Here is a 24,316-nt window from a genome sequence, read left to right as displayed (position 1 = left end):
GATAAAGAGTTGATAAAGAGTTGATAAGAGCAATAAATACAAAAATAGATAGAGCAATAGATAGATAAAATAATAGATCAGTAGATAATGCAATAGATTGATAGATCAATAGTAAGATTGATAGATAGATCAATAGATAGATCAATTGATAGATCGATAGATAGATCGATACACAGATTGATAGATCAATCGATGGATAAATAGATAAATAAATTCCTAGATCAATATATAGATGGATAGATAGATTGATAGATAGATTGATAGATAGATTGATAGATAGATTGATAGATAGATTGATAGATAGATTGATAGATAGATTGATAGATAGATTGATAGATAGATTGATAGATAGATTGATAGATAGATTGATAGATAGATTGATAGATAGATTGATAGATAGATTGATAGATAGATTGATAGATAGATTGATAGATAGATTGATAGATAGATTGATAGATAGATTGATAGATAGATTGATAGATAGATTGATAGATAGATTGATAGATAGATTGATAGATAGATTGATAGATAGATTGATAGATAGATTGATAGATAGATTGATAGATAGATTGATAGATAGATTGATAGATAGATTGATAGATAGATTGATAGATAGATTGATAGATAGAGCGATAGATAGATCGATATATAGACAGATAGATAGAGCAATAGATTGATAGATAGATCGAATGATAGATAGATAGATTGAAAGAGAGAGAGATGTATTAATAGATAAATCAATTGATAGTTCAAAAGATGGTTTGATTGATAGAATGATAGATAGATCAATAATAGATTGATAGACGATGCAATAGATAGATGGATAGATAGATCGATGGATATATCAATATATGGATTGAAAGATAGATCATTAGTTAGATTGATAGATAGATAGATAGATAGATTGATAGATAGAATGTTAAATAGATCAATAGATAGATTGATAGATAGATCTATATATAGAATGGTAGTTAGATCTCTCTATATATATCAATAGATAGAACAATATATAGATCTATAGATAGAATGGTAGATAGATCAATAGATAGATTGTTAGATAGATTGATAGATAGATCGATAGATAGATCAATAGATAGATCGATAGATAGATCGATAGATAGATCGATAGATAGATCGATAGATAGATTGATAGATAGATCGATAGATAGATCATTAGATAGATTGATAGATAGATCGATAGATAGATCAATAGATAGATCGATAGATAGATTGATAGATAGATCGATAGATAGATCAATAGATAGATCAATAGATAGATCGATAGATAGATCGATAGATAGATCAATAGATAGATCGGTAGATAGATCGATAGATAGATTGATAGATAGATTGTTAGATAGATTGATAGATAGATCGATAGATAGATCGATAGAGAGATTGATAGATAGATTGATAGATAGATTGATAGATAGATCAATAGATAGATCAATAAATAGATTGATAGATAGATCTATAGATAGATCAATAGATTGATCTATAGATAGATAGATGGATAAATAGATGGATAGATAGATGGATAGATAGATGGATAGATAGATTGATAGATATATTGATAAATAGATCGATAGTTAGATCGATAGAGAGATTGATAGATATATCAATATATAGATTGAATATAGATCAATAGATAGATCGATAGAGAGACAGACTGATAGATAGATCAATAGATAGATTGATAGATAGATTGATAGATAGATTGATAGATAGATTGATAGATAGATTGATAGATAGATTGATAGATAGATGGATAGATAGATAGATAGATAGATATATAGTTAGATATTTCGATTGATTGATAGATCAATAGATAGATAGATAGATCGATAGATAGATAGCTTGATAGATAGCTCAATAGACAGATCGATAGATCAATCGATAAATAGATCAATAGATAGATTGATAGATAGATCAATAGATAGATTGATAGATAGATTGTTAGATCAATCAATAGACATATAGATCAATTGATAGATAGATTGTTATATCAATCAATAGACTTATAGATCAATCGATGGATAGATGGATTGATAGATCAATCGTTGGATGGATAGATAGAAAGATAAAATAATTTCTAATATATATTTTAGTTTGTCCCTGAAACCAATAACAATAAAACTCTTTTTCTCAATCTCTACTCGAGTACTTTAACACATTATGGCACTTTTCACTAAGTTCCTTTTGAACATTTACAACATCCCCCCTCCTAAGATCAATAGATAAATCGATAGATGGATTGATAGATTAATTGATAGATGGATTGATAGATTGATCAATGGATGGATTGATAGATGGATCGATAGATGGATCAATAGATGGATCGATAGATGGATCGATAGATGAATCGATAGATGGATCGATAGATGAATCGATAGATGAATCGATAGATGGATCGATAGATAAATCGATAGATGGATCGATAGATGGATTGATAGATGGATCGATAGATGGATCGATAGATGGATCGATAGATGGGTCGATAGATGGATCGATAGATGGATTGATAGATGGATCGATAGATGGATCGATAGATGGATTGATAGATGGATTGATAGATAGATTGATAGATGGATTGATAGATGGATTGATAGATGGATCAATAGATGGATCGATAGATGGATCGATAGATGGATCGATAGATGGATTGATAGATGGATTGATAGATGGATCGATAGATGGATCGATAGATGGATTGATAGATGGATCGATAGATGGATTGATAGATGGATCGATAGATGGATCGATAGATGGATCGATAGATGGATCGATAGATGGATCGATAGATGGATTGATAGATGGATCGATAGATGGATTGATAGATGGATCAATAGATGGATTGATAGATGGATCGATAGATGGATCAATAGATGGATCAATAGATGGATAGATTTTAAACATAGGGGGTTAGTTTTTCTCTCATGTCTAACAACTTACCCTTCAGGGCCTTCACCTGCTGAGCTCTAACCCTAGTGAAGTTACCCAATATAACCTAACCTAACCTGAATTAAAGTAATAAATAAACAAATGACAGTGTTTAATTTGCCTCAAACCCCACAGGGTGGTATTAACCTCCCCCAAAATATCTATAAACCTTCCCAGGACCTACAGGAAGATACAATGTAAAGGAAAACTGTATTGATTCAGCGGTTAGCGAGATCCTTTAGTACAGACAGACACATACAGGGTGCACCACATAAATCCGGACTTTTTCTTATTTTTAAACAAATAAACATAAAATCGTCAATTTTAAAGATTTTATTGAATTTTAAAAACTGGGAAGGAACCTAGGTATATGAATATTAGATTATTTAATAAAATCGCCACCAGCCTCAATCACCGCCTCTACCCGCCCCCTTAACCGCCCGCCGACCCTGGTCACTATGTCCCTGTTCAAGCAGGCGAAGTTCTCCATGATAGGAGCAATGAGAGAGGTCTTTTTTATATGGGCGCGTCTATTGGTTCATGCTTTAACTGCGCTCCAGGCCCAAAAGTCCATTGGATTAAGATTGGGGCTGCTGGGAAGCCACATCTCCTTAAAGAGTGAGTAACAGCAGGATCCAAATTAACCCATCTTTAAAGCTACCCTTTGACACGGCGGCTCTCATTTGGGCCACAGTTAAGATAGAACAACGTTTTATACCTTTTTAAAAATGGCACGAAGATTAAGATAGGGTTATAAGCGCAATACATAGTCTAAAACGAGTTTCAAGGTTCCATATGGGCCCCTGGAGTCAAGAACCGAGAAATTTTCAAGATTTTTGACGTTTTTGACATCTTAAAATCTACCACGATCCACTTTGTCGGAGTACTACAGCTAAGTCAGCTGGGATAGAGAGCTCTAGTCTTTTCTAGTGTTTTTACTAGGTATCTGATAGTATCTCCAGCAAGTTTCATTAGTCCATCTCACCTACAGATGGGCTGAGGTCAAATTTAGTAGGCCCAAGTCATAAATCCACGGTAATTTATCTGCGCGATTCGAATCTGCCTTGTTGAACATATGCGCGGCCAGCTCGGCGTACACGTCCTCCATCGTCCAAAGATTTTCATGGGCAAAAAGGTCATTACCTAAGCTTTTTATAGTGGGATCAAACGTCCTGATTGGTCAAGTAGTTTTGGCGCTATGGCCGTTTAAAAAAAGTCCGGATTTATGTGGCGCACCCTGTAGATATCATGTTACTTTTATATTTTCATTAATTTCAAAAATAAAGTGTTGGGGGGGGGGGTTATCAATGCTCCACAAGGCACTTTGTGTATTATCACCAAATACATTAAACAAGGATGACAACAACCATAAAAGCAAATTCCAACATATCAGACATTAGCGGACAAATTAACATTAACAATTGAAACTTGAATGTGCCGTATTAATACTTACTGGTGACTCCGTCCCTTTCATTTAGCGGCTCCGTATTCCATAGAGAAGAGAAAATAGCCAAAAACCCAACCCATTGTTTGAATCTGAAAATGTCTAAATCCATTCCAGTAAGCTTCCCTTAGATGGAGAAGCCAATCGGTGCAGTCGTAATCGATATTGAGCAATAGACAAAACATTTTACTACTTTATATAATGCTAGCGGCTACACCCTAGAGGCCTCTTGGGGCACTTTAAAAAATGGGTGGGGGGATAATTTGTTTGTAATTTTAGTAAAAACATTTTTTTTAGATTAAAATTTTGGGGGTGTGGTTTTTTTTTCTAAGGGCGATTTCTCTTGGGAGGGTGGTGGTAACCTCCCCTAAAATAGATATAAACCTGCCTAGGACCTATGAGAAGCTACCCTGTAAAGAAGAACCCGATTAGCGGGGATCCTTCACTACAAACAGACACACAAACAAACAGACAGACATCGTTCTACTTTGTATTATAGATAGGATTTTTATCGAATTTATACATATAGCAAAACTGCAAGCTAGCGATCATTTAAAGTTCTCCTTTACTAGCGGCAACGCCCCTAGAGGCCTCTAGAGACACTTGGGGAAGTAGACCCTTCACTTTCAATCTTATTTTTTTTTTAAAGGGGAAACATTTTTCCCAAAATAGCTTCACAATAATTGAGAATCGTATCGGTTCAGTGGTCATTAGCTACAGACAAAAGAACTTTACTACTTTATATAATAGGATTTAAACTCCTTTTTTTTGTAAAACTTAGGTAAAAATGATTAACATAAAGCGATGCTACGATTTCTTAATTGTTACAGAAATTAACATGTAAAGTTTAAAACTAAAAAAAATATTTTTAACACTACTAAAATAATGTTCTCCATTTTGACCGGATGGACGTACGGACAGATCCTAATTGAAGAATGGCTTCGCTTTAAAAAAAAACTAACACTTACAAGTCGCATGTTTTATATGTTGGAAATAGCTAGGGATCTAAAGGGATAAGACAATGGCCTACAAATTCATAAATATCCCAAAAATTATACACAAAATTACCCCCTTATTAGATTACTATTAATGGTTGAAAAGATTGGACATTGAGACTTTATGAACCAACCAATCAAAATTCAATAAAAGTCCCCAAAGATGTTAAGTCAACTAATAAGAATATGTTAATATAAAACTTTGGGGACTATATAGTGTAATAAACAGCCCAATGTCCCCCCCCCCCTTTTTAAAAAATTGGTTAGGTTCTAAGTTTTTAAAAAGCGAAGCTTTTCTATAATTTGGGTCGGTCCGTCCGTCCGTCCGGAACGGATAGCTTTTTTCGTTAATTTAGGCATGTTAAAATTGTCCTATCGATTTCAAACTTTGCATGGTGATTCCTGTAGTTCTTAGGTATGATTTAGAAATCGTAGCAACTCTATAGTCATTACCAGAATTTCCGTACGTCCACTTTAAACTAAAACAAATTTTAATGTGATCTAATTATCCGATTGATCTGTTTTTTGGTATATTGATTCCTGGAATAAAATAATACGATTTTTTAAGCAATGCAACTCTATAATCAAGTCTTAAAACTGTAAGTATGTCCATTAACATTATCCTGTATCAAGAATTTTTTTCAACAAATTTACTCACAATTTTGCATTGACTCTTATACATTTATATTCTGCTTATTCAGTTCTGCACCCTACAAGTGTTAATGTCCGTTTGTCTTACCGTTTCAGTGCTTCGCTTTTATGGATGTTGTCATCCTTGTTTACTCTATACCAATATGCTTGTCTGTCTGTCCGTTATTATGTAAAAAAAATGGCAAGAATTTTAATGCATAAGACAATGGACGATAAATAAATATACATCCCCAATGAGGATAAATTACCAAAATTACCCCTTTTATTATTGGTTGAAAAGGTTGAACATTATAAGTTTGGAACCAACCAATCATAGTCATTAAAAGTAACCAGTTTTTTAGGCTAATATGGTTATAAAACTTTGGGTACCAGTATAATTTACAGTCCAATGTCCCCTCCCTTCCTATTATTACAATTAATCAAAATTAGAAAATCACGAAACCTTACAAAATATATTTTTTAACTAGAATTAATTAAGATGTTGCTTTTCTTAAGGGATAAGACAATGGACAATAAATTGATATTTACATCCCCAATGATGATTATCAAATTTACCCCTTCTATATATTACAATTATTGATTGATAAGGTTTGAACCAACGAATAAGATAATGTGGTTATAAAACTTTGAGTACCACTTTGGGTACTACTTTGGGGACCAGGAATAAATTTTAAATACCTGTGTTCTCTAGAATATAAAGTAGGATGTCTGCCATGTTTATATGATGCCAGCCAGTATGGTCCCTAGATAGATAGATAGGTAGATAGATAGATAGATAAATAGATAGATAGATAGATAGATAGATAGATAGATAGATAGATAGATAGATAGATAGATAGATAGATAGATAGATAGATAGATAGATAGATAGATAGATAGATAGATAGATAGATAGATAGATAGAAAGAAAGATAGATAGATAGATAGATAGATAGATAGATAGATAGATAGATAGATAGATAGATAGATAGATAGATAGATAGATAGATAGATAGATAGATAGATAGATAGATAGATAGATAGATAGATAGATAGATAGATAGATAGATAGGTAGGTAGATAGATAGATAGATAGAAAGATAGATAGATAGATAGATTTTTAGAAACAAAAGCAAATAAGAGGGATGGGGCGGGGGGAGAATCCCCCTTAATAATAAATAGATAGATAAATAAATTTGAAAAATAGAATCAATGGCGTGTACAGGGTTTTACCAGGGGGGGGGTGTAACAAGGGGAAAACAAACTTTGAAATTAAGGGGATGTTTATACCTCCCTATAACCTCCCTAGGGGTGGGATTTCCGCAGTTATTAAAATAACAACTGCCATTAAACTAACAAAACTGGTTATAAACTGGGGAGGATGGTGGGTATCCTTGTTTCAGCCAGCTGCAAGCATCACTTTAACAGAATAAATGAAATTCTGATGCAACATCCAAGTAATTCAATAACTATTCTTATGCAGAGAGAGAGAGGGGACAATGGGCTGATTATTACACTAGTCCCCAAAGTTTTATGATAATGTTTTATTATTGATTTTTTTGGGACTTCATTTGATTGGTTGATTCATTAAGTTAGGTGTTTAAAAGTTTCAATCACTAATCGTAATCTAAAAAAGGGGTAATGTTGTGTATTATCACAGGGGATGTTCATCAATTTATCGGCCATTGTCTTATCCCTTTAGATCCCTTACTCTTATGGATATATTTCATGATATCATTTAAAAGTAGAATCTCGACATGCAATACTGAAAAATAAATTAATTTTTAATGATATCATATTGAATCAGGCATCTAAAGGGATAAGACAATGACTGATAAATTGATGCACATCTCCAATGATGATACACAAAACAAAGTTTGTGATTGAAACAATTCGACACCCAACTTAATAAACCAACCAATCGAAAGTTCCTAAAGTTGTTGGAGCAACGAATAAGAAATCGTTGTAAGAAAACTTTGGGGACTAGTGTAATAAACAGCCCAATGTCCCCTCCCTCCATGATAAATATATATATTATATATATTCTAGCGGCTACGCCCCTAGAGCCTCTAGGGGCACTAAAGTTAGGAGGGGGAAAAGTTGACCTCATCCCATATCAAATTTGAGTTTCAAAAGAATAAAAAACATATTTTCAGGGGGAGGGGGTGAAGACACCCTCCCTAGAAATAGTTTAAAACCTTCCCAGGACCTATAAGAAGCTTCACTGTAAAGGAGAACAACATCGTTTCTGCGGTTAGTGAGATCCTTTGGGACAGACACAAAAAACGCTTACTACTTTATATAATAGGAGGATATAAATATATGGGGGACAGAGGCATTTTGTAGTTGTATGTAGGGTTAAAAAGTACTATTAACATTGGATATTACTTGTACTTCTTAGCCATGCCTTTGGGTCTAAGAAAACTGGTTTAAATCTTATAATTGTACATTTCTATATATCCGGGGAAAGCTGTTTATAAAACGACGCGATAATAATTATTTCTGGAATCATATTATAAACAGCTTTCCGCAGATAAAAAATGTACAATTTTACGATTTAAAAAAAACAGTTTTTTTATCCCCGAGATGTCGAAGGCACGGGCTAAAAAAACTTGTTTTAATCTCATGATTGTACATTTTTATGTTCGTAGAAAACTGGATATAATACGATGCTAGACATAGTTTTTCGTATGGATGAGAACCGGTTCCTATCCACCGGATTCGAATGAATACGAGAATAGTTATTTCTCGTATCGTATTATAAACGGCTTTCCGCGGATATAGAATGTACAATTATAAGATTAAAACTAGATTTTTTAGCCCCGAGGTGCCGGAGGCACCGGCTAAAAAAACTGGTTTTAATCTTATGATTGTACATTTCTAAATTCGTAGAAAACTGGATATAATACGATGCTAGACATAGTTTTTTCGTATGGAGGAGAACCGGTTCCTATCCACCGATTCGAATGAATACGAGAAAGGATTTTAAAGAACCAATAGTTTAGTAGAGAGGATACTCTATAATTCACTTTATCTACCCGTCCGTCAATCACTAAATTGATTTTGTCGGCTGCTATTGAAGATAAATAGCTAAAATTTGTTGTGAAAATTCCGATGATAAATGCGCATTCCCATATAAACAACTCCTTAAATAGTGGATGTAAATATTCATTTATTTCCCTGGTATCTCATTTATATCCCTGGTATGATTTTAGAAGATTTTTAATTTTTTTGGAAGATTTTTGAATTTTTATTAATTACTAAAAGATAGAAATAATCTCCTTTTTTCATATTTATAATATTTTTTTGAAAAGAACACTTATTTTCAATAAATATAATTTAGCATAAAAAATGAGTTTTTGTTTAAATGAGAATGATATTCCTGTCCAGTTTTTTGTTTAGGAATAAATACTTATACTTTGTTACTTATAGATGTTGTCATCCTTGTTACATTTAGAATTGACATTTACAAAAAGAAAAGTTTTGGCCTTCAATAAAAATTTTGACAATATTTTTTGTATTTTTAGCAGTAATAATAATCTTTCCCGTATGGCTACGAAACAAATTAATATCCTATTAGAACCGGTTCTACGCCATACTGAAAAATTATGTATTGCATCTTATTGTATTATAAGGATAATATAAGCCTAATATTTGGTGTGCATAGTTGAGCATAGAAACCCCCTCACCTTAGTTTGAAACAAATTTTACAAAGATGGGAAAGGGGTAGAAGATTTTTTATTAGTTTGTTTATTAGTTTAGGTTAGGTTTGATTTTATTGGTTTATTGGGTTGCGCACCGTAGGATAAGGGCACCCCACAGAGGTGAGGAATGGGAAAAAATTACTCGATTGTAAAGCACCAAATATTTTCATTTTCTGTTTATTTCTCAATATTTTTCTGCTTGTTTTTTGTCTATCTATCTGTCTATCTGACTGTTTGTTTGTATATCTTATTTGTGTTTCTTTTTTACCTTATATGTTATAGTCTGTTTGTCTATCTGCCTATTTAATCTGTCTTTATCAGTTAGGGAGTTGAATCCATTTTTATAGAAGCAGAAACATAATCTATGATTATGGTTTGGACCCTCTAAAACTATAATCTACCCTTCCACTTTCCCCTCTCTTGGTGAAGATATCTTCAACGCCGATACGATTTTTGAAATGTAAGATTCCACTTTTGCCTCTCTTGGTGAAGATATCTTCAACGCCGATACGATTTTTGAAATGTAAGATTCCACTTTCAATAGAGGCCAAACTGGAATCATGGTTTACATTTTTAATATCTATGTTTCTGTAATCTTCCATTACTTTTTTAACATCGACATAATAGAAATGTACCATACTAGTTTAAAATTATGTCAAATGTGAAAAAAGCATAGATTTTATATATAATTTAAACATTGTTGTATATTCTTAATTAATTAAACAAAACATACAAAGAGCCTTTTATAAAAGATGTTTTGTTTATTTAAAAAATACTTTTAAAAGTGTATCAAATGAGTAATCAAAATTATTTTAAGAAAGTCGTTTATTAATTAATTCAATTGTATATATTTGTAATTTTTTTATTCAATTTATTTCATCGTAATATTTCCCTAGTAATCTCTCACCGTGTAAGTAAGCACTAAAAGGTAAAGATAAAGTTTAACTTTGGCCTATGTTATATGTTATATCACATACTTAAGACTTAAAACTTAATGTAATGAAAGCTTTCACTTAAAGGGAGTGTGAACGTAAAAATTTCTCGTCTGATTATAAAAACGTAACATTTTCAAAGCACATTTCACTACATTGATCAACCAAAAACGTCCTATTAACAAAAATATCTAGAAATAATGCATTGATTTTATGGTATTTTTGGAGGGAAAAAGGAAAAAACAAGGAAAATCTGAACATTTTTGTTTCTTAAAATGTTTGTAGGGGTATTTAACTTATCATATAACAATTGAAACATTTTAGTTACTGTTAAGGAATTTATTTTGTAATATAAAATTGCCAATTAGTTTTTTTATAACGTAGTAATTAGGTAATAAAGATCTATCTTAACCCATTAGTGCCGAGCGCCACTTTTATGGGCTGATCGAGCTGAAAATCTTAGGGAAGCTTTATAATGGTCAAATCAGAATTCCAATTATTTTGTTTTGCTCTAGTGGCGTGCACAGAAAAGTTGCAAAAAAAAACGGTTCGGCATGGCCATAAATGCCCAATGGGCATTGAGACCCGTTTTGGGCGATTTCTGCTGGCATTAAAACCCGTTTTTTTCTAAATACCCGGTTATTTTGACAAAAAAATGAAAAATGTAATTTTTGAACGCCCAAAGTGAGATGAACACTTTTTAGAACTTTGATACCATCCGTAATTGAAAACTACATAACCTCATGTAATCTATAGAGCTACAAGTAATATACGAAGCGATTTATATCACATTTAGTGTTTTGGCTATAGGTACCACCCTTTTTGGTTAAAAAAGCCCGTTTGTTGAAGTTTTAAAACACACACACTACAAAAAAAGGACATATAAAAATTGGGTGATAAATATCAGAAAAAGAGCATAAAAATATTGGAGGACACACATAGAGATTACTAGGGTATACTTATTAGGGTGGCTCAAGAATAATAAAATCATAAACAAATATTTAATGGTTGAAAAGTTAAAACCGGGTAATAAAACCAAAGCCAAGCTGGGTTTTAAAACTGCCAGGTATTTAGGGCCATGCTGAACCGGGTCATAATAGGGCGTAAAAAAACGATAAAAAAATCATATAAAAAATAGTAATTTGAATTAAACGATTTCACAAATAGATGTACTTGTTAATAAACTTTAGATTTCACAAAAAAAATCAGCAACTTTATTATAAAAACAAAAAAGTTAGAAGGGGTATTTTGAATTCACCAAAATGTTCGTGGTTTTCAAATTTTGTTGAGCTATACCAGCAAACGGAAGTAAGCAAAACTGCCTGCTCCAGGGGGAAATGAAAACCAGGGTAGTAGAGGGGGGATTCATACTGAGAATGATGCAATTTGAAGACTGGAAACCGGTTATTTTTGTGATTTTCTGGAACCGGGTGGAACTAATGGGTTAAATTTGTATTATTGACAAAAAATACCTCAAAGTCTACAAAGGGTTGAATCTCATAGGTTATTTAAAATAATGATATTCTTTTTTATTGTAATGGACCAGGGATAAGGGATGGGAAACCTGACCGAAAATTAGGTCTCAGCCTCCTTTTAAAAGTGATGGGGCAACTTTTCTTTTTTGCCTATAAAATCAACTCATTTCCCCCAGTTCCTCATTGGCTGTAGGCCAATATCCAATAGCCTGAAACTTGCTTTTAGCATTAACCAATTAATTAATAACAAACGCGTCCCCCAGTTCATTATTGGCTAAATTAATTCAACCAAACATAAATTTCTGCTATTAGAAAGACAACAATGGAAACTTTCTGCTATTAGAATGACAACAATATATATGACGTTCAATCACATCAACTTATTATTAAATTTACACATTAATAAATGTCCATATAGCAAAACATAAATTGAGAGATCGTTTTTTGAAGACTGAGTAGGATTCAACATTTTATACTTTAGAACAATGTGAAAAACTCATGTCTTTAGACAATTTAAAAGTTACATTTCATGTGGAATTGATAACCCATCTAAATGATCACAAATACAAAACTAGTTCAATATGTAAATAAAAGTGTACTGTGTTTTGTTAAAAAAAAATTTCATTAATTTTGGTAAAAATTATTGCACACTTAATTGAACTTTTCTGTTAATATTTAACGTAAAATAAATTTTTTTTTTAAATTCTTAATTTATATGTTTGCTATGGAACAATTAGTTGATAGAATGTTACCCATGTACTTATTCAATTCTACTTAATTCATTTATTAAAGCTGGGGAGCTAAAGCCGTGTTTATTTCTATATACAAATTTTGGGGTGAAGTAGATCCCCCCTTAAAATGTTTGAAAATAAATCAGATTTAACCATCTCAAAAAAAACTTTTTTTTAAATGGGGGGGGGGGGGGTTGGCGAAGTAATAACGGGATTCTACTTAAAGCCACTAACATATTGGTTCTTTGAAAAGTTTTTATTATATTTTATGATAGGTGAAATCAACTACCTGAATTCTATTCTATACTTTTTTTCTTTGCATTCATATAATAGCTATTTCATCATTGTTCATAGTTTTCAAATCTAACTACTGCGTCATCCCGAAACTAGTTTTTTAGGCCTAGTTGGAAAATAGGCCTGGAATAATATTTTCTTACGTTTCCCATCCCTTATCCCTGTAATGGACAATAAATAACCCTCTTTGAAGAATTAGTTTACACTTTTATCAGACTGTTTATAAAGAAATATTGCACCTTTATTATTTACAAATTTGTAATTAAAGGTGGGGGAGAGATGGGCTATCTAAAGTTACTTGGATACTAATAAAATAACCTGTTTCTAGCTTTGTTATTGTATTTGGTTTTCAATAAAAAATATTACTTATTTTATCAATTTTTAAGTAACTATACATTGGTTTACAGCAAGGATATTGTTAAAAGTCAGCTCAACCGTTAGGAAAAATAGAGAACTATGTCAAAAAGTGTAGTTTTAGCTATAGGAGGAAAAAAGACAATTAACTGCACATTTATATAGTCCGGAAATTTTTTCCCCAAACTAGGACATAGTTAAAATTTTCGGAAAAAGCCGTTTTTTTAAAGAACGAGAGACAGTTTTGCCCTATATTTGAGATTATATTGATGAGATGATGTTAAGGTTTGATAATCTGATGAGAAATTTTCTCGTTCAGTGTCCCTTTAAGCAAAGCTAACAAATAAAATTATGAAACATATCAGGGATATAAAGAGATAAGACAATGGCCGATAAATTAATGCACATCCATAATGATGACGCTCTAAATAACCCCTTCTGTAGATAAAAATTAGTGGTTCCAACATTTATAAACACAATTTAATCAACCAATCAAAATTCAGTAAAACCCCCAAAGCCAATGAATAGAAATTGTTGTTGTAAAACTTTGTGTACTATTGTAATAAGCAGTCAGTTGTCTCCTCCCTCTCTGGATACGAATACTAACTAAAAAAGAATAAAATGCGATGGTACTCTACAATTCACTTTTCTGCCTGTCCGTCATTCTGTCCGTGATTTTTTATGATTTTCCAGTATGGCTACGAAACCAATTAATATTCGCTGGATCAGACCCGTCTAATCCATACTTGAAACCATGTATTGTATTGTATTATAGACATTTTTCTACAAATAGTAAAGTAAAAAGTTGTAATATGAACACCAGTTTTGTTAGACTGGGCCTTCGCCCCTTCAGGACTAACAAAACTAGAAAAACAGATGCAATAAACAACTAATCTTGGCTGTTTAGTTTTGACAATGCCAGTTTTCATCAACCAATTAAGATTAAATAAAAGTAAACAAATTTATAAATCCAACAAATGTTTATCAAACTTTGGGTACTACTGAAATTTAAACCCTCCCTTATTATAGTCATTATTATTAAGACATAGTTATAGAAACCTGCAAACCATAAGAGTGATTTTTTAGACATACATATAGACTTCTACCAACCCTTTTTGTAGAAAACGTCGCTTAGTTAGAAGCAATAACATTTTGTATGTATCTTATCAATTTATATTGTACTAGCGGATACGCCCCCTAGAAGCCTCTAGGGGCACTTAAGGTAGGAGGGGGAAATGTCGACCTCATCCCATTTTAAATTTGAGTTTCAAAAGAGTAAAAACAAATATTTTTTGGGGAGGAGGGGGGTAAAGACACCCTCCCCAAAAATAGTTTATAACCTTCCCAGGACCTATAAGAAGCTTTACTGTAAAGGAGAACAATATCGGTTCAGCGGTTAGCGAGATCCTTCGGGACAGACAAAAAACGTTTACTACTTTATATATTAGGATATAAAAAGCTTCGTCAAATGTTTTAAATGGACATTCAGGACTTTCTGATATCGATTACAGGGTGCTACTGTCCTTCTCATTCTGTTTTCTCATGTTATTATAGACAGAATTTATTTAATATTTTGTCCATTTTCCTCCCTGTAGACAACTTTTATTGTACCCAGGGAGGTAGGGAACATAGGACTGAAATTACCTTCCTAGCTGGTCCAAAACCTCTAGGTACTTTAATTCAAGTTTATCGCCACCAGGGATCTGATGGGTTTAAGACTGTCTTAACCTCTTTTCGAGGAAGCTTTGTGTTTATCAAGATCGAAATTAATTCCTTAGTCATTATCCCAAATTAAGCGCAAATGTCGTCTTGTTTGACTTTCCTTTTCTAAAGAGACGCGGCATGGATTGTTTATATTTTGATGCGTCCACGTTCGTTACTTTTGAATGATATGTGAGTGTGTGAAGATTTCGGAGAACAAAGTTGGGCCTATCATTGGTCTCATAGTGCGTGAACGACCCTAGTATACCAGGGGCTTGAAACCATAAGAACTTCAGGTAGGATTTGTTAATTTTATTTAAATGGAATGGTGTATAGGACGATTATATTTAGTTTAAAAGGCTTTAGCCAGCTAAACATGAAACTTTATTATGATTAAATATTATGTTTTAGTAATTTTTTATGTGCTTTTATTTTGCATTTAACAATGATTTATTAAACCAAATAATTTTCCTTTAAAGCCAAAGTTTCCAAAGATTCTTAACCGTAGAAAAAAAATGATTTTAAAAAGCAATTAAGATTACGTGGTTATAAAAACTGGAATTTTGTATTAATTGATTTTGTAATTTCAGGACTTTGAAATAGTTGCCTCAATAAATCTATAATCAAACCTGCTGTTGAAACTTGATGGTTCCTGGTATTGGGGGTTTGTGTGTACGTCAACAAGATCTCTAGAACTTCCCGCTAATTCGGAAGTCACACTCAACCAAAGTGTCATGGTTGAGACAATTTCAAAGTATCTGAAGAATAGGCGTTAGCATTCTTCAAGAGATCAATAGCATCCAGTGATTATTGATGCAATAAACTGTGACAATTTTTCTGTGAAATAAGTACCTAGTGAATCAATATGCCACTAACCAAAAAGCAGAAAATTGAGCGAGCTATCGCTATTGGCAGTGAAAGGCTAGAAGTGTTTGATGAACAGTTAAAAGTGTTTTATGACAATCTAAAAGCCTGCCAAAGTTTTAGTTCATGTGAAAATGTGAATTTAAAATCAATTCGTGACATTTTTAGTGAGGTCAAGGACCAATCTGACCTAATAAAAAGTCTAAAACCTGCCGTGGAGACTAGTGAGTTGCGCGAGTTCAAGCGTGATTTGGATGAAGCTAGTGAACAGAAAACTGTTGCAGATAAAGTTTATGCGTCGTTGGAGCAGTGTACGAAAATTCTGCACTGGCTTGACAATGATTCAGACGACGTGAGGTCAAGCACTGTCGCCAGGAACCTCGACGTCATTGAGAAGGTGAGGATGGACATGGGAGTGCTTAAAATTTCCATGGAGTTGCGCCAAGAAGTACGTGATATGTATCGAAGGCTTAGAGAGATGGAACGTCGTTCATCTAACTTGGATGAGAGTGGAACACCTGCCATACTCTCCAGAAGTATGTCTGCCGTGGATATTCGGAGTTCCAACCCGCAGTATGGGCGCTGGGACAACAGTTTGTTGCCGTCCTTTGACAGTACTGACACGGATTACTCCAACTTTAAACAGGTCTTTAAAGATCTATGCGCTGGTTACGGATTTTCTGACCAGAGGTTAAGTCTGATGTTGTGTATGGAGAAGGTGATAACCAACCCGGAGTTACGCAAGCAAGTGTCAGCGATTAGAGATCACAATGAACAATGGTTGTTTTTGGATCAGATGTTTTTATCAAACACCCACCGGTTCATGAAAATTTTAACTAAGCTGAACAAGATGAAACCTGTGGATAAACCTGTGGACGTGGTTAGTGCAATTGCTACCTTCAAGAGCACCATGCAGGAAGTAGAAGCCATCGTTGGTTCTGCAGCTAAGGATTACCACCACCTAACTCTTATTCATATTTTCAAAGACAAATGTCCAGATGCCCTGAGAGAGAAAATTATGATGGAGCTAGGTAGCATGAACCAACCAGACATCAAGAAGATTGTGGAACTGCTGGAGAGGACAAGGGGAGCAATGTTGGCTGGTGATATGTCCTACGACACTAGCGCCGGCAAGAGAAATCGTGACAGAGCTGCCGCCGCGCAAGTGTCTGGCCGCAGCGACAATAAGAATGGAAAGGCTGGAAAGGACAAGACTTCCAAGTGGAACAGTACATGTCCTGTTGAAAGCTGCAAGGAGAAACATCCGATTTTCCGTTGCCTCACGTTTAAAAAGATGGATGTGGTTGACCGAAAAAAAGTTGTCCAGCAGAAAAAGTTGTGTGAACTCTGCCTGTGTGATGGCCATGCTGCTGACAAGTGTAATAAATCGGATAAGCTTGGTGTTTGTGGCACCAATAATTGCGACAGATATCGTAGCCGGTTGATCCATGAGGCTAGTGCTGGTGTGAATACAGTCTACAAGTCAAGTTCTGCACCCAGCCCCTGTACCTTCTTACTTCAGTTAGTTCCTGTTGTAGCACCTGGCGGCGGCACCTGCCACGCCACTATCATGTTTGACTCCGGTGCAAATTTGCCACTTGTGTCTGAGAAGTTATCCAACAAGTTGAAGCTGAAATCTACCGGCAGATATACAACTATTTCTGTAGCTGACGGCAGTGAGACTTCCTGCCGCAATGTTGTGTTTTATCTGAAGGATAGGGACGGTAATTTGAGGGAGTTTGAGGCAGCTGTCATGCCTACCCTCGGCGGGGCCAACGAGATGCGCTCGGTCCACCCCGAAACCGCCGCCGAAATATTTAAGATGCCGCCAGAAAGATTTACATATATTAGTGGAGGCTTAGATATCATCATTGGAAATACACATCCTGACGTGTTTCCATCAACCTACCAGAAAGTGGGCCAGTCTATGTTGTGGCGAACCATTTTTGGTAGTGGTTTTATCTGTACAAGTGCTGATGGTGGAGCTGGTGACCAAAAATCGGCATATAAAGCTGTCAGTGTTAGTGGAGGCACCTTGCCAGATTTTTTGACGTCTGAATCGTTTGGCGTACAGCCGCAGGCACTTTGTCCAGGATGTACTGCCTGTCAAGAGTGCAAGGCTATGGCCGACGGCACTACCTGGGACCAGCGTGAGAGGCAGAGAATAATTGAGGCAGGTTTAACACTAGACTTGCAATCCAACAAGTGGACAGGTCAATATGCTTACATTGAAGATCCTCACACTTTGCCCTACAATGAGAGTTTAGCCCGCAAAATTGCTGAAAAGGATCGTGCCAGGATGGTCAAGGAAGGTACCTATGATATGTATGTGCAGGTATTCAATGACGCCATCTCCAGAGGCGTTTTTCAAAAAGCAACGCCTGAAGAATTGAAGTATGAAGGGCCTAAGTCTTGTTCATCAATAGTGGTTGCTTTCAAGGAGGATTCAAGTTCCACACCCATGAGATTGTGTGCAAATAGTTCTCTGACGTTCAAGGGTACCAGTTTTAATCACATAATGCTGGGAGGTCCGCCGCCAATGCAGAAGATTTTTTATCATTTGTTGCTTTTCCGCGGTTATAAGGTTGGTTTAACCGCGGACATTTCCAAGTTTTATAACTCCATCCTGGCCACAGAGTTCGACAGCCAGATGAAGAGAGTTTTATTTTCCCCGACGCCAGACGGTCCACTTGAAATTTACCTGACTAAAGTGGTGAATTTTGGCGAGTTGGCTGCTGGGAATCTGGCAGTTACAGCCCTGAAGTTGACGTCCCGCCTGTTCGGCGGAAAGAGTGAAGCAGAGGTCAAGGAGATGTATGGAGAGGGACAGATAAATGGTAGTGATATTGTTGCAAAACCTGAATTATGGAAGGAGCCAGAAATACCTACCTACCCCGAGGAAAATTTCAAGTTACCTCAGATTCCAGTTGCAGTCAAGCTTGAGAAGCACAGCTTCATAGATGATGTCATTTCGGGGGCAGGATCTGTGCCAGAAGCCAAGGAGATGATGAAAGAAGCCGACAGAATTATCAGCAAAGGTAGTTTTTCCTTCAAACAAGTCATTTATTCTGGTGATGATTGCCAGCCAACCAAGGTTCTTGGGCTGATATGGAAGCCAGCCACTGATGTGTTATCCATCGCCACGAGAGTCAACCAAGATGGTAAAGTCAAGGGAAAGAAGGTGAAAGAGGATGCTGATTTGTACAACCTCCAGGACGCCTTGGACGAGAATCTGACAAAGAAGATGGTCCACAGGTTCGCCGCCCAGACCTTCGACCCGCTCGGGCTTTGCAGCCCTATCCTGTTGAGAATTAAACTTGTCCTGCGGAAAACATGTTTGCTGAATTTGGGCTGGCAAGATTTCATTCCAAAAAGTCTACGGGAGGAACTTGTTAAGTCGGTGGAGGACAGAGCTGAAGTCGCTAAATTGGAGTTTGACCGTTGTGTGGTCCCGGAAGAACCAACTGGCCTTCCATCCTTGATGATGTTTTCGGATGGGTCATCAGAGGCCTATGCATGTATGGCATATTTGAGGTGGCCAACTAGGCAAGGGTTTGAAACGTTCCTGCTAGCCACCAAGTCAAGAGTTGCGCCGGTCAAGACTGAATCAATTCCACGCCTTGAATTGATGGGTTGCCAGATGTCCACCAGGTTGTCGAAGTCCATCAGAGATGCCCTGCCCTTTGATGTTATCAGAGTGATGTACTTTACTGATTCATCGTGTGTTTTATCACAAATTATTTCCAACAGTGCCATGTTGAACACATTTAATTCTCATCGCATTGGAGAGATCCAATCTGCAACCAACAAGGATGACTGGAGGTGGGTCCCTGGGACACACAATGTTGCAGATTTGGGCACCAGAAGCACCTGCAAGGTATCAGATTTAGGTCCAGGTTCCAGGTACAGATTGGGCCCAGAATGGTTGCGCCAGGATGAAAGTGCGTGGCCAGTGAAAACTGCCGAGCAAGTCAAGCAGGATTTACCACCGGAGGAGTTGAATACCAAAATGGTTAAGTTATGTTCAATGAAAGTTACCGGAGAAGCCGCTGAAGATGTCTTTAGGTTTAAGCACAGGAGATCATTTGGACAGGCCAAACGTATTATGGCAGCTGTCCTGCAAGTATCGAACACCTGGTTGAAGAAGCTAAAGAGCAGACAAGAAAGCAAGACTACAGCCGCTGGTAGTCATGTAGCAGCCGCAGATTCTGTGTACAAGCCGTCTTTGTACAATTTTATGGCGGCGGCGGAACTTTTCATTGTGTCATGTAGCCAACAGGATGAGTGGATAAATGACGCTAAAGGCAATTATTCGTCATTGAATCCATTAGTGCATGAAGTATCATTGACCTGGCCTGTCGTTGGTCCCGGAGGTAATTATGTGACCAGGGAGATGCGAATTCTAAAAATGGTTGGTCGTGGCGAGCCCGTCATTGACGCCATTACTGGTGGCCGTAAAATGCTATTTGAAGACATGCCAGGTTTAGTAATTTTGGAGCCTGGTAATTGGTTAGCTTCTGTCATTATGAGAGAAGCGCATGTTGAGCTTCATTCTGGTGTCTGTGGAACTTTAGCTGAGAGCCGCCGTTGGTGCTGGATTGTGAAGGCAAGGAGGTTGTCCATCATGGAGGTGAAGAAGTGTTGGCCCTGCAGTGTTGAGAGGGCCAAGGAATGTCGTACTACCATGAAGGATGTTTTACCTGACAAGTTGGTTCCGAGCAGGCCATTTGAAGCTGTGCAAGTTGACCTTATGGGTCCGCTGGTTACGAGGAGAGCTACCGCCAAAACGAGGAGTCAGACAGCAACGAAGAAGGTGTGGGTGTTCGTGGTAGTCTGCAGGTTCTCGGGGGCGCTGTGGCTGGATGCCTTGGAGAAGTATGATACCAGTAGTATCCTGTTGTCCCTGCGCAAGTTGGAGGCTGTTCATTGTCTGCCGAAGGTTATAGTAAGCGACATGGGCACACAATTATCCGCTGCTCGCAAGGTTTTAGAGCAGAAGTTGGGCAGCCAGGTAGAGTTTTCTTGGTCCCAGATTCCGGCCCGAGCCCACCATTTTATTGGGCAAGCTGAGAAAATGGTGGGATTAACCAAGAGATTGCTGTCCAAGAAGTTGGTGAATAGTTCTGTTAATTTTAATGAGCTCCTGGTGCTGTTGGCAGAGGTTGGCAAGTTAATGAATAGCAGACCATTGACGATAGAAGCTGCGAATGACGTGGACAACTGGCGGCTGATTACCCCTGGCCAGTTGCTGGGAAATGTAGACCGCCAGCCGTTGTGCAATGTGGCGATGAAACCTGAGGACCAAATTTCCTCCAGGTTGAAGTTGTTAGAAGATTTGTCTGCCCAGTTTTGGACTTCCTACCGCCAGGAGATTTTGCCGAAGATATTAAGGATGTCCAAGTGGAAAGATGAAATGGCGGAGCCGCTAGCTGACGGAGATATAGTGCTGGTTACGAGTACAAATCCGCTGATGAGATGTCTGCGGATGGGCCGTGTGACGAGGATTGAGGATGGGAGAAAGACTGCAAGAGTCTTGTTCAGGCTGACAGATAAATCTCCCCTGGAAGAACATGCTGTATCAGTCAGGCAGTTATTAAAAATTATGATTAATAATTGATTCTTATTTTATGGAAACTGAGATTTTTTTAGTAAAAAAAAAGCCACATTTTCATATGCCTATTTTTATGCCTAAAATAAGAATCAACCGAAATGCGATTTATTTTTATTCTATTTCATATGCTCAAATTTAATTTTATTGAGTTTAATTTCTTTTCAAAAGTACAATTCATTATAAAACTTACCTGAAAAGTTTACCAAAAAAAGAATAAATGCGTCGAGGTTGCGTGATTCGATATTTATTCTAAGGAAAAAAAATCAAGTATTTTTAGCAGATTTTTTTAAGATTACATATGAATTTCAATCAAGTAAAACATTTTTATTCAGATCAAGGAATGATTGAAAATTCATATTAAAATTTTCATTTTTTTTCAAAGAAAAATTGGTATTTTTTTCATAATTTCGATGAAAATTCTAACGAAGATATTATTATTATTTTGCTATTATCTAAGTATTGAAAAGTTTTATTGTTGATTAAGATAGTTACAGTTCTTATTCATGAAGTTTGAAAAACTTTCTGCCCAAGGATTTTGAAATATTTTTTCTTACTACTCTTTTTGATGCTTAACAAATTTAGTTTTAAGTACCTATAAATCTTAATTTTCTTGTCTAAGATTTATTTCGTTTTATATTTTACCATTATTTGTTTACATTTCAACCTGATTTCATAGGTACTTATTGATTTATTAATAATGATTTATTACCTATTGATTATGAAATGATTATTAATTAGTATAAGTTGTTATATTTACAACATCATGATTAATAGGATTATCCATTTTAGGATTTGTGTATGTGATCTTGTGAGTGTCATGTGCCTGGAATATTGTATGGTACAAACCAATCCCCATCCTTCTATCCTAAAATGTGAGGTATTATGAGTCCTAGAGATGAGTATAATATTGTGTATGCATTTCACGGGGTTTCATTTAGTTAGGAGCAAAAATTGTCATGTTTTTCGGGATGTGGCCATTCTCATGTGATTATGGTGAGTTGAGTTTAGTGAGAAATGTTGCTAGTGCTCAGCGCAAAAAACCTTGAATCTCGTTAAGGAAGTTAATTTGACTTTCAAACGGGGGGTGTGTCTTAACCTCTTTTCGAGGAAGCTTTGTGTTTATCAAGATCGAAATTAATTCCTTAGTCATTATCCCAAATTAAGCGCAAATGTCGTCTTGTTTGACTTTCCTTTTCTAAAGAGACGCGGCATGGATTGTTTATATTTTGATGCGTCCACGTTCGTTACTTTTGAATGATATGTGAGTGTGTGAAGATTTCGGAGAACAAAGTTGGGCCTATCATTGGTCTCATAGTGCGTGAACGACCCTAGTATACCAGGGGCTTGAAACCATAAGAACTTCAGGTAGAATTTGTTAATTTTATTTAAATGGAATGGTGTATAGGACGATTATATTTAGTTTAAAAGGCTTTAGCCAGCTAAACATGAAACTTTATTATGATTAAATATTATGTTTTAGTAATTTTTTATGTGCTTTTATTTTGCATTTAACAATGATTTATTAAACCAAATAATTTTCCTTTAAAGCCAAAGTTTCCAAAGATTCTTAACCGTAGAAAAAAAAATGATTTTAAAAAGCAATTAAGATTACGTGGTTATAAAAACGGGAATTTTGTATTAATTGATTTTGTAATTTCAGGACTTTGAAATAGTTGCCTCAATAAATCTATAATCAAACCTGCTGTTGAAACTTGATGGTTCCTGGTATTGGGGGTTTGTGTGTACGTCAACAAGATCTCTAGAACTTCCCGCTAATTCGGAAGTCACACTCAACCAAAGTGTCATGGTTGAGACAAAGACAATAGCCAATAAATGGATGTACATTCCCAAAAATACCTCTACTGTAATTTGCCATCAGTGGTTAAAACGTTTCGACACTATACTAAATTAACTAACCAATTAAAATTCAGTAAAAGTCCCCAAAGATGTTAAGCAAACAAAAATGAAAACATTATTGTAAAACTTTGGGAACTAGCATAGAGAGAGGTTGACAATGTACTGTTTATTACACTAGTCCCCAAAGTTTTACAATAACGTTTTCTTATTGGATGGCTTAACAACTTTGGGGACTTTTATTGGATTTTGAATGGTTAGGTTATTAAGTACTAGCAGCTTCGCCCCTAGCCTCTAGGAGCTTTGCCCATGAGGTAATTTTTAAAAAAAATTTAAAAAATAAAAAAATAAAATTCTGGTGCTGCGCCCATAATTTATGAGCATCACCAGAATATTTTTTTTTTTTGGGGGGGGGGGAATTTTCATTTTTTGGGGGGTTGGGGTTTCCCACCCCTCAAGAAAATAGCTTAAAACCACAACAGGACCAATAGGTATATACCCTGAAGAGTAGAATCTGATCGGTTCAGTTGTTACTGAGATCTTAAGGGACAGCCGGATGGACAGACAGATAGACAGAAAGACATCGTTCTACTTTGTATTATAGATATATAGTAGATCAAAATTCAGTAAAAGTCCCCAAAGTTGTTCAGCAAACGAATAAGAAAATTTATGTTTTGAGATAAACATTTTCTGAAAAAATTGTTCTAGCTTCAAAAATAAGGAAATTACATCCATTTAACATTTTAATTAACCTTAAAAAGAAAGTTGTTAAATGAAAGGGTGAAGT

General features: G+C 35.5%; 1 protein-coding gene across 1 annotated transcript in view; it reads right to left on the bottom strand.

The window, feature by feature from the left end:
* The window catches only part of LOC145307602 (adenylate kinase isoenzyme 5), a 128,138-nt gene that overhangs the window by 91,543 nt on the left and 12,279 nt on the right, over positions 1-24,316 (bottom strand). Inside the window, exon 5 of the mRNA XM_080150056.1 lies at positions 6,709-6,773. Within this exon, the coding sequence (XP_080006182.1) occupies positions 6,709-6,773 (65 nt within the window). The remainder of the gene's footprint in view (positions 1-6,708; positions 6,774-24,316) is intronic.

The sequence above is a fragment of the Acartia tonsa genome, chromosome 15 (assembly GCF_053477335.1).
Source record: "Acartia tonsa isolate MP-2025a chromosome 15, ASM5347733v1, whole genome shotgun sequence".
Taxonomy (NCBI): domain Eukaryota; kingdom Metazoa; phylum Arthropoda; class Copepoda; order Calanoida; family Acartiidae; genus Acartia; species Acartia tonsa.
This window is presented reverse-complemented; position numbering and strand designations above follow the sequence as displayed.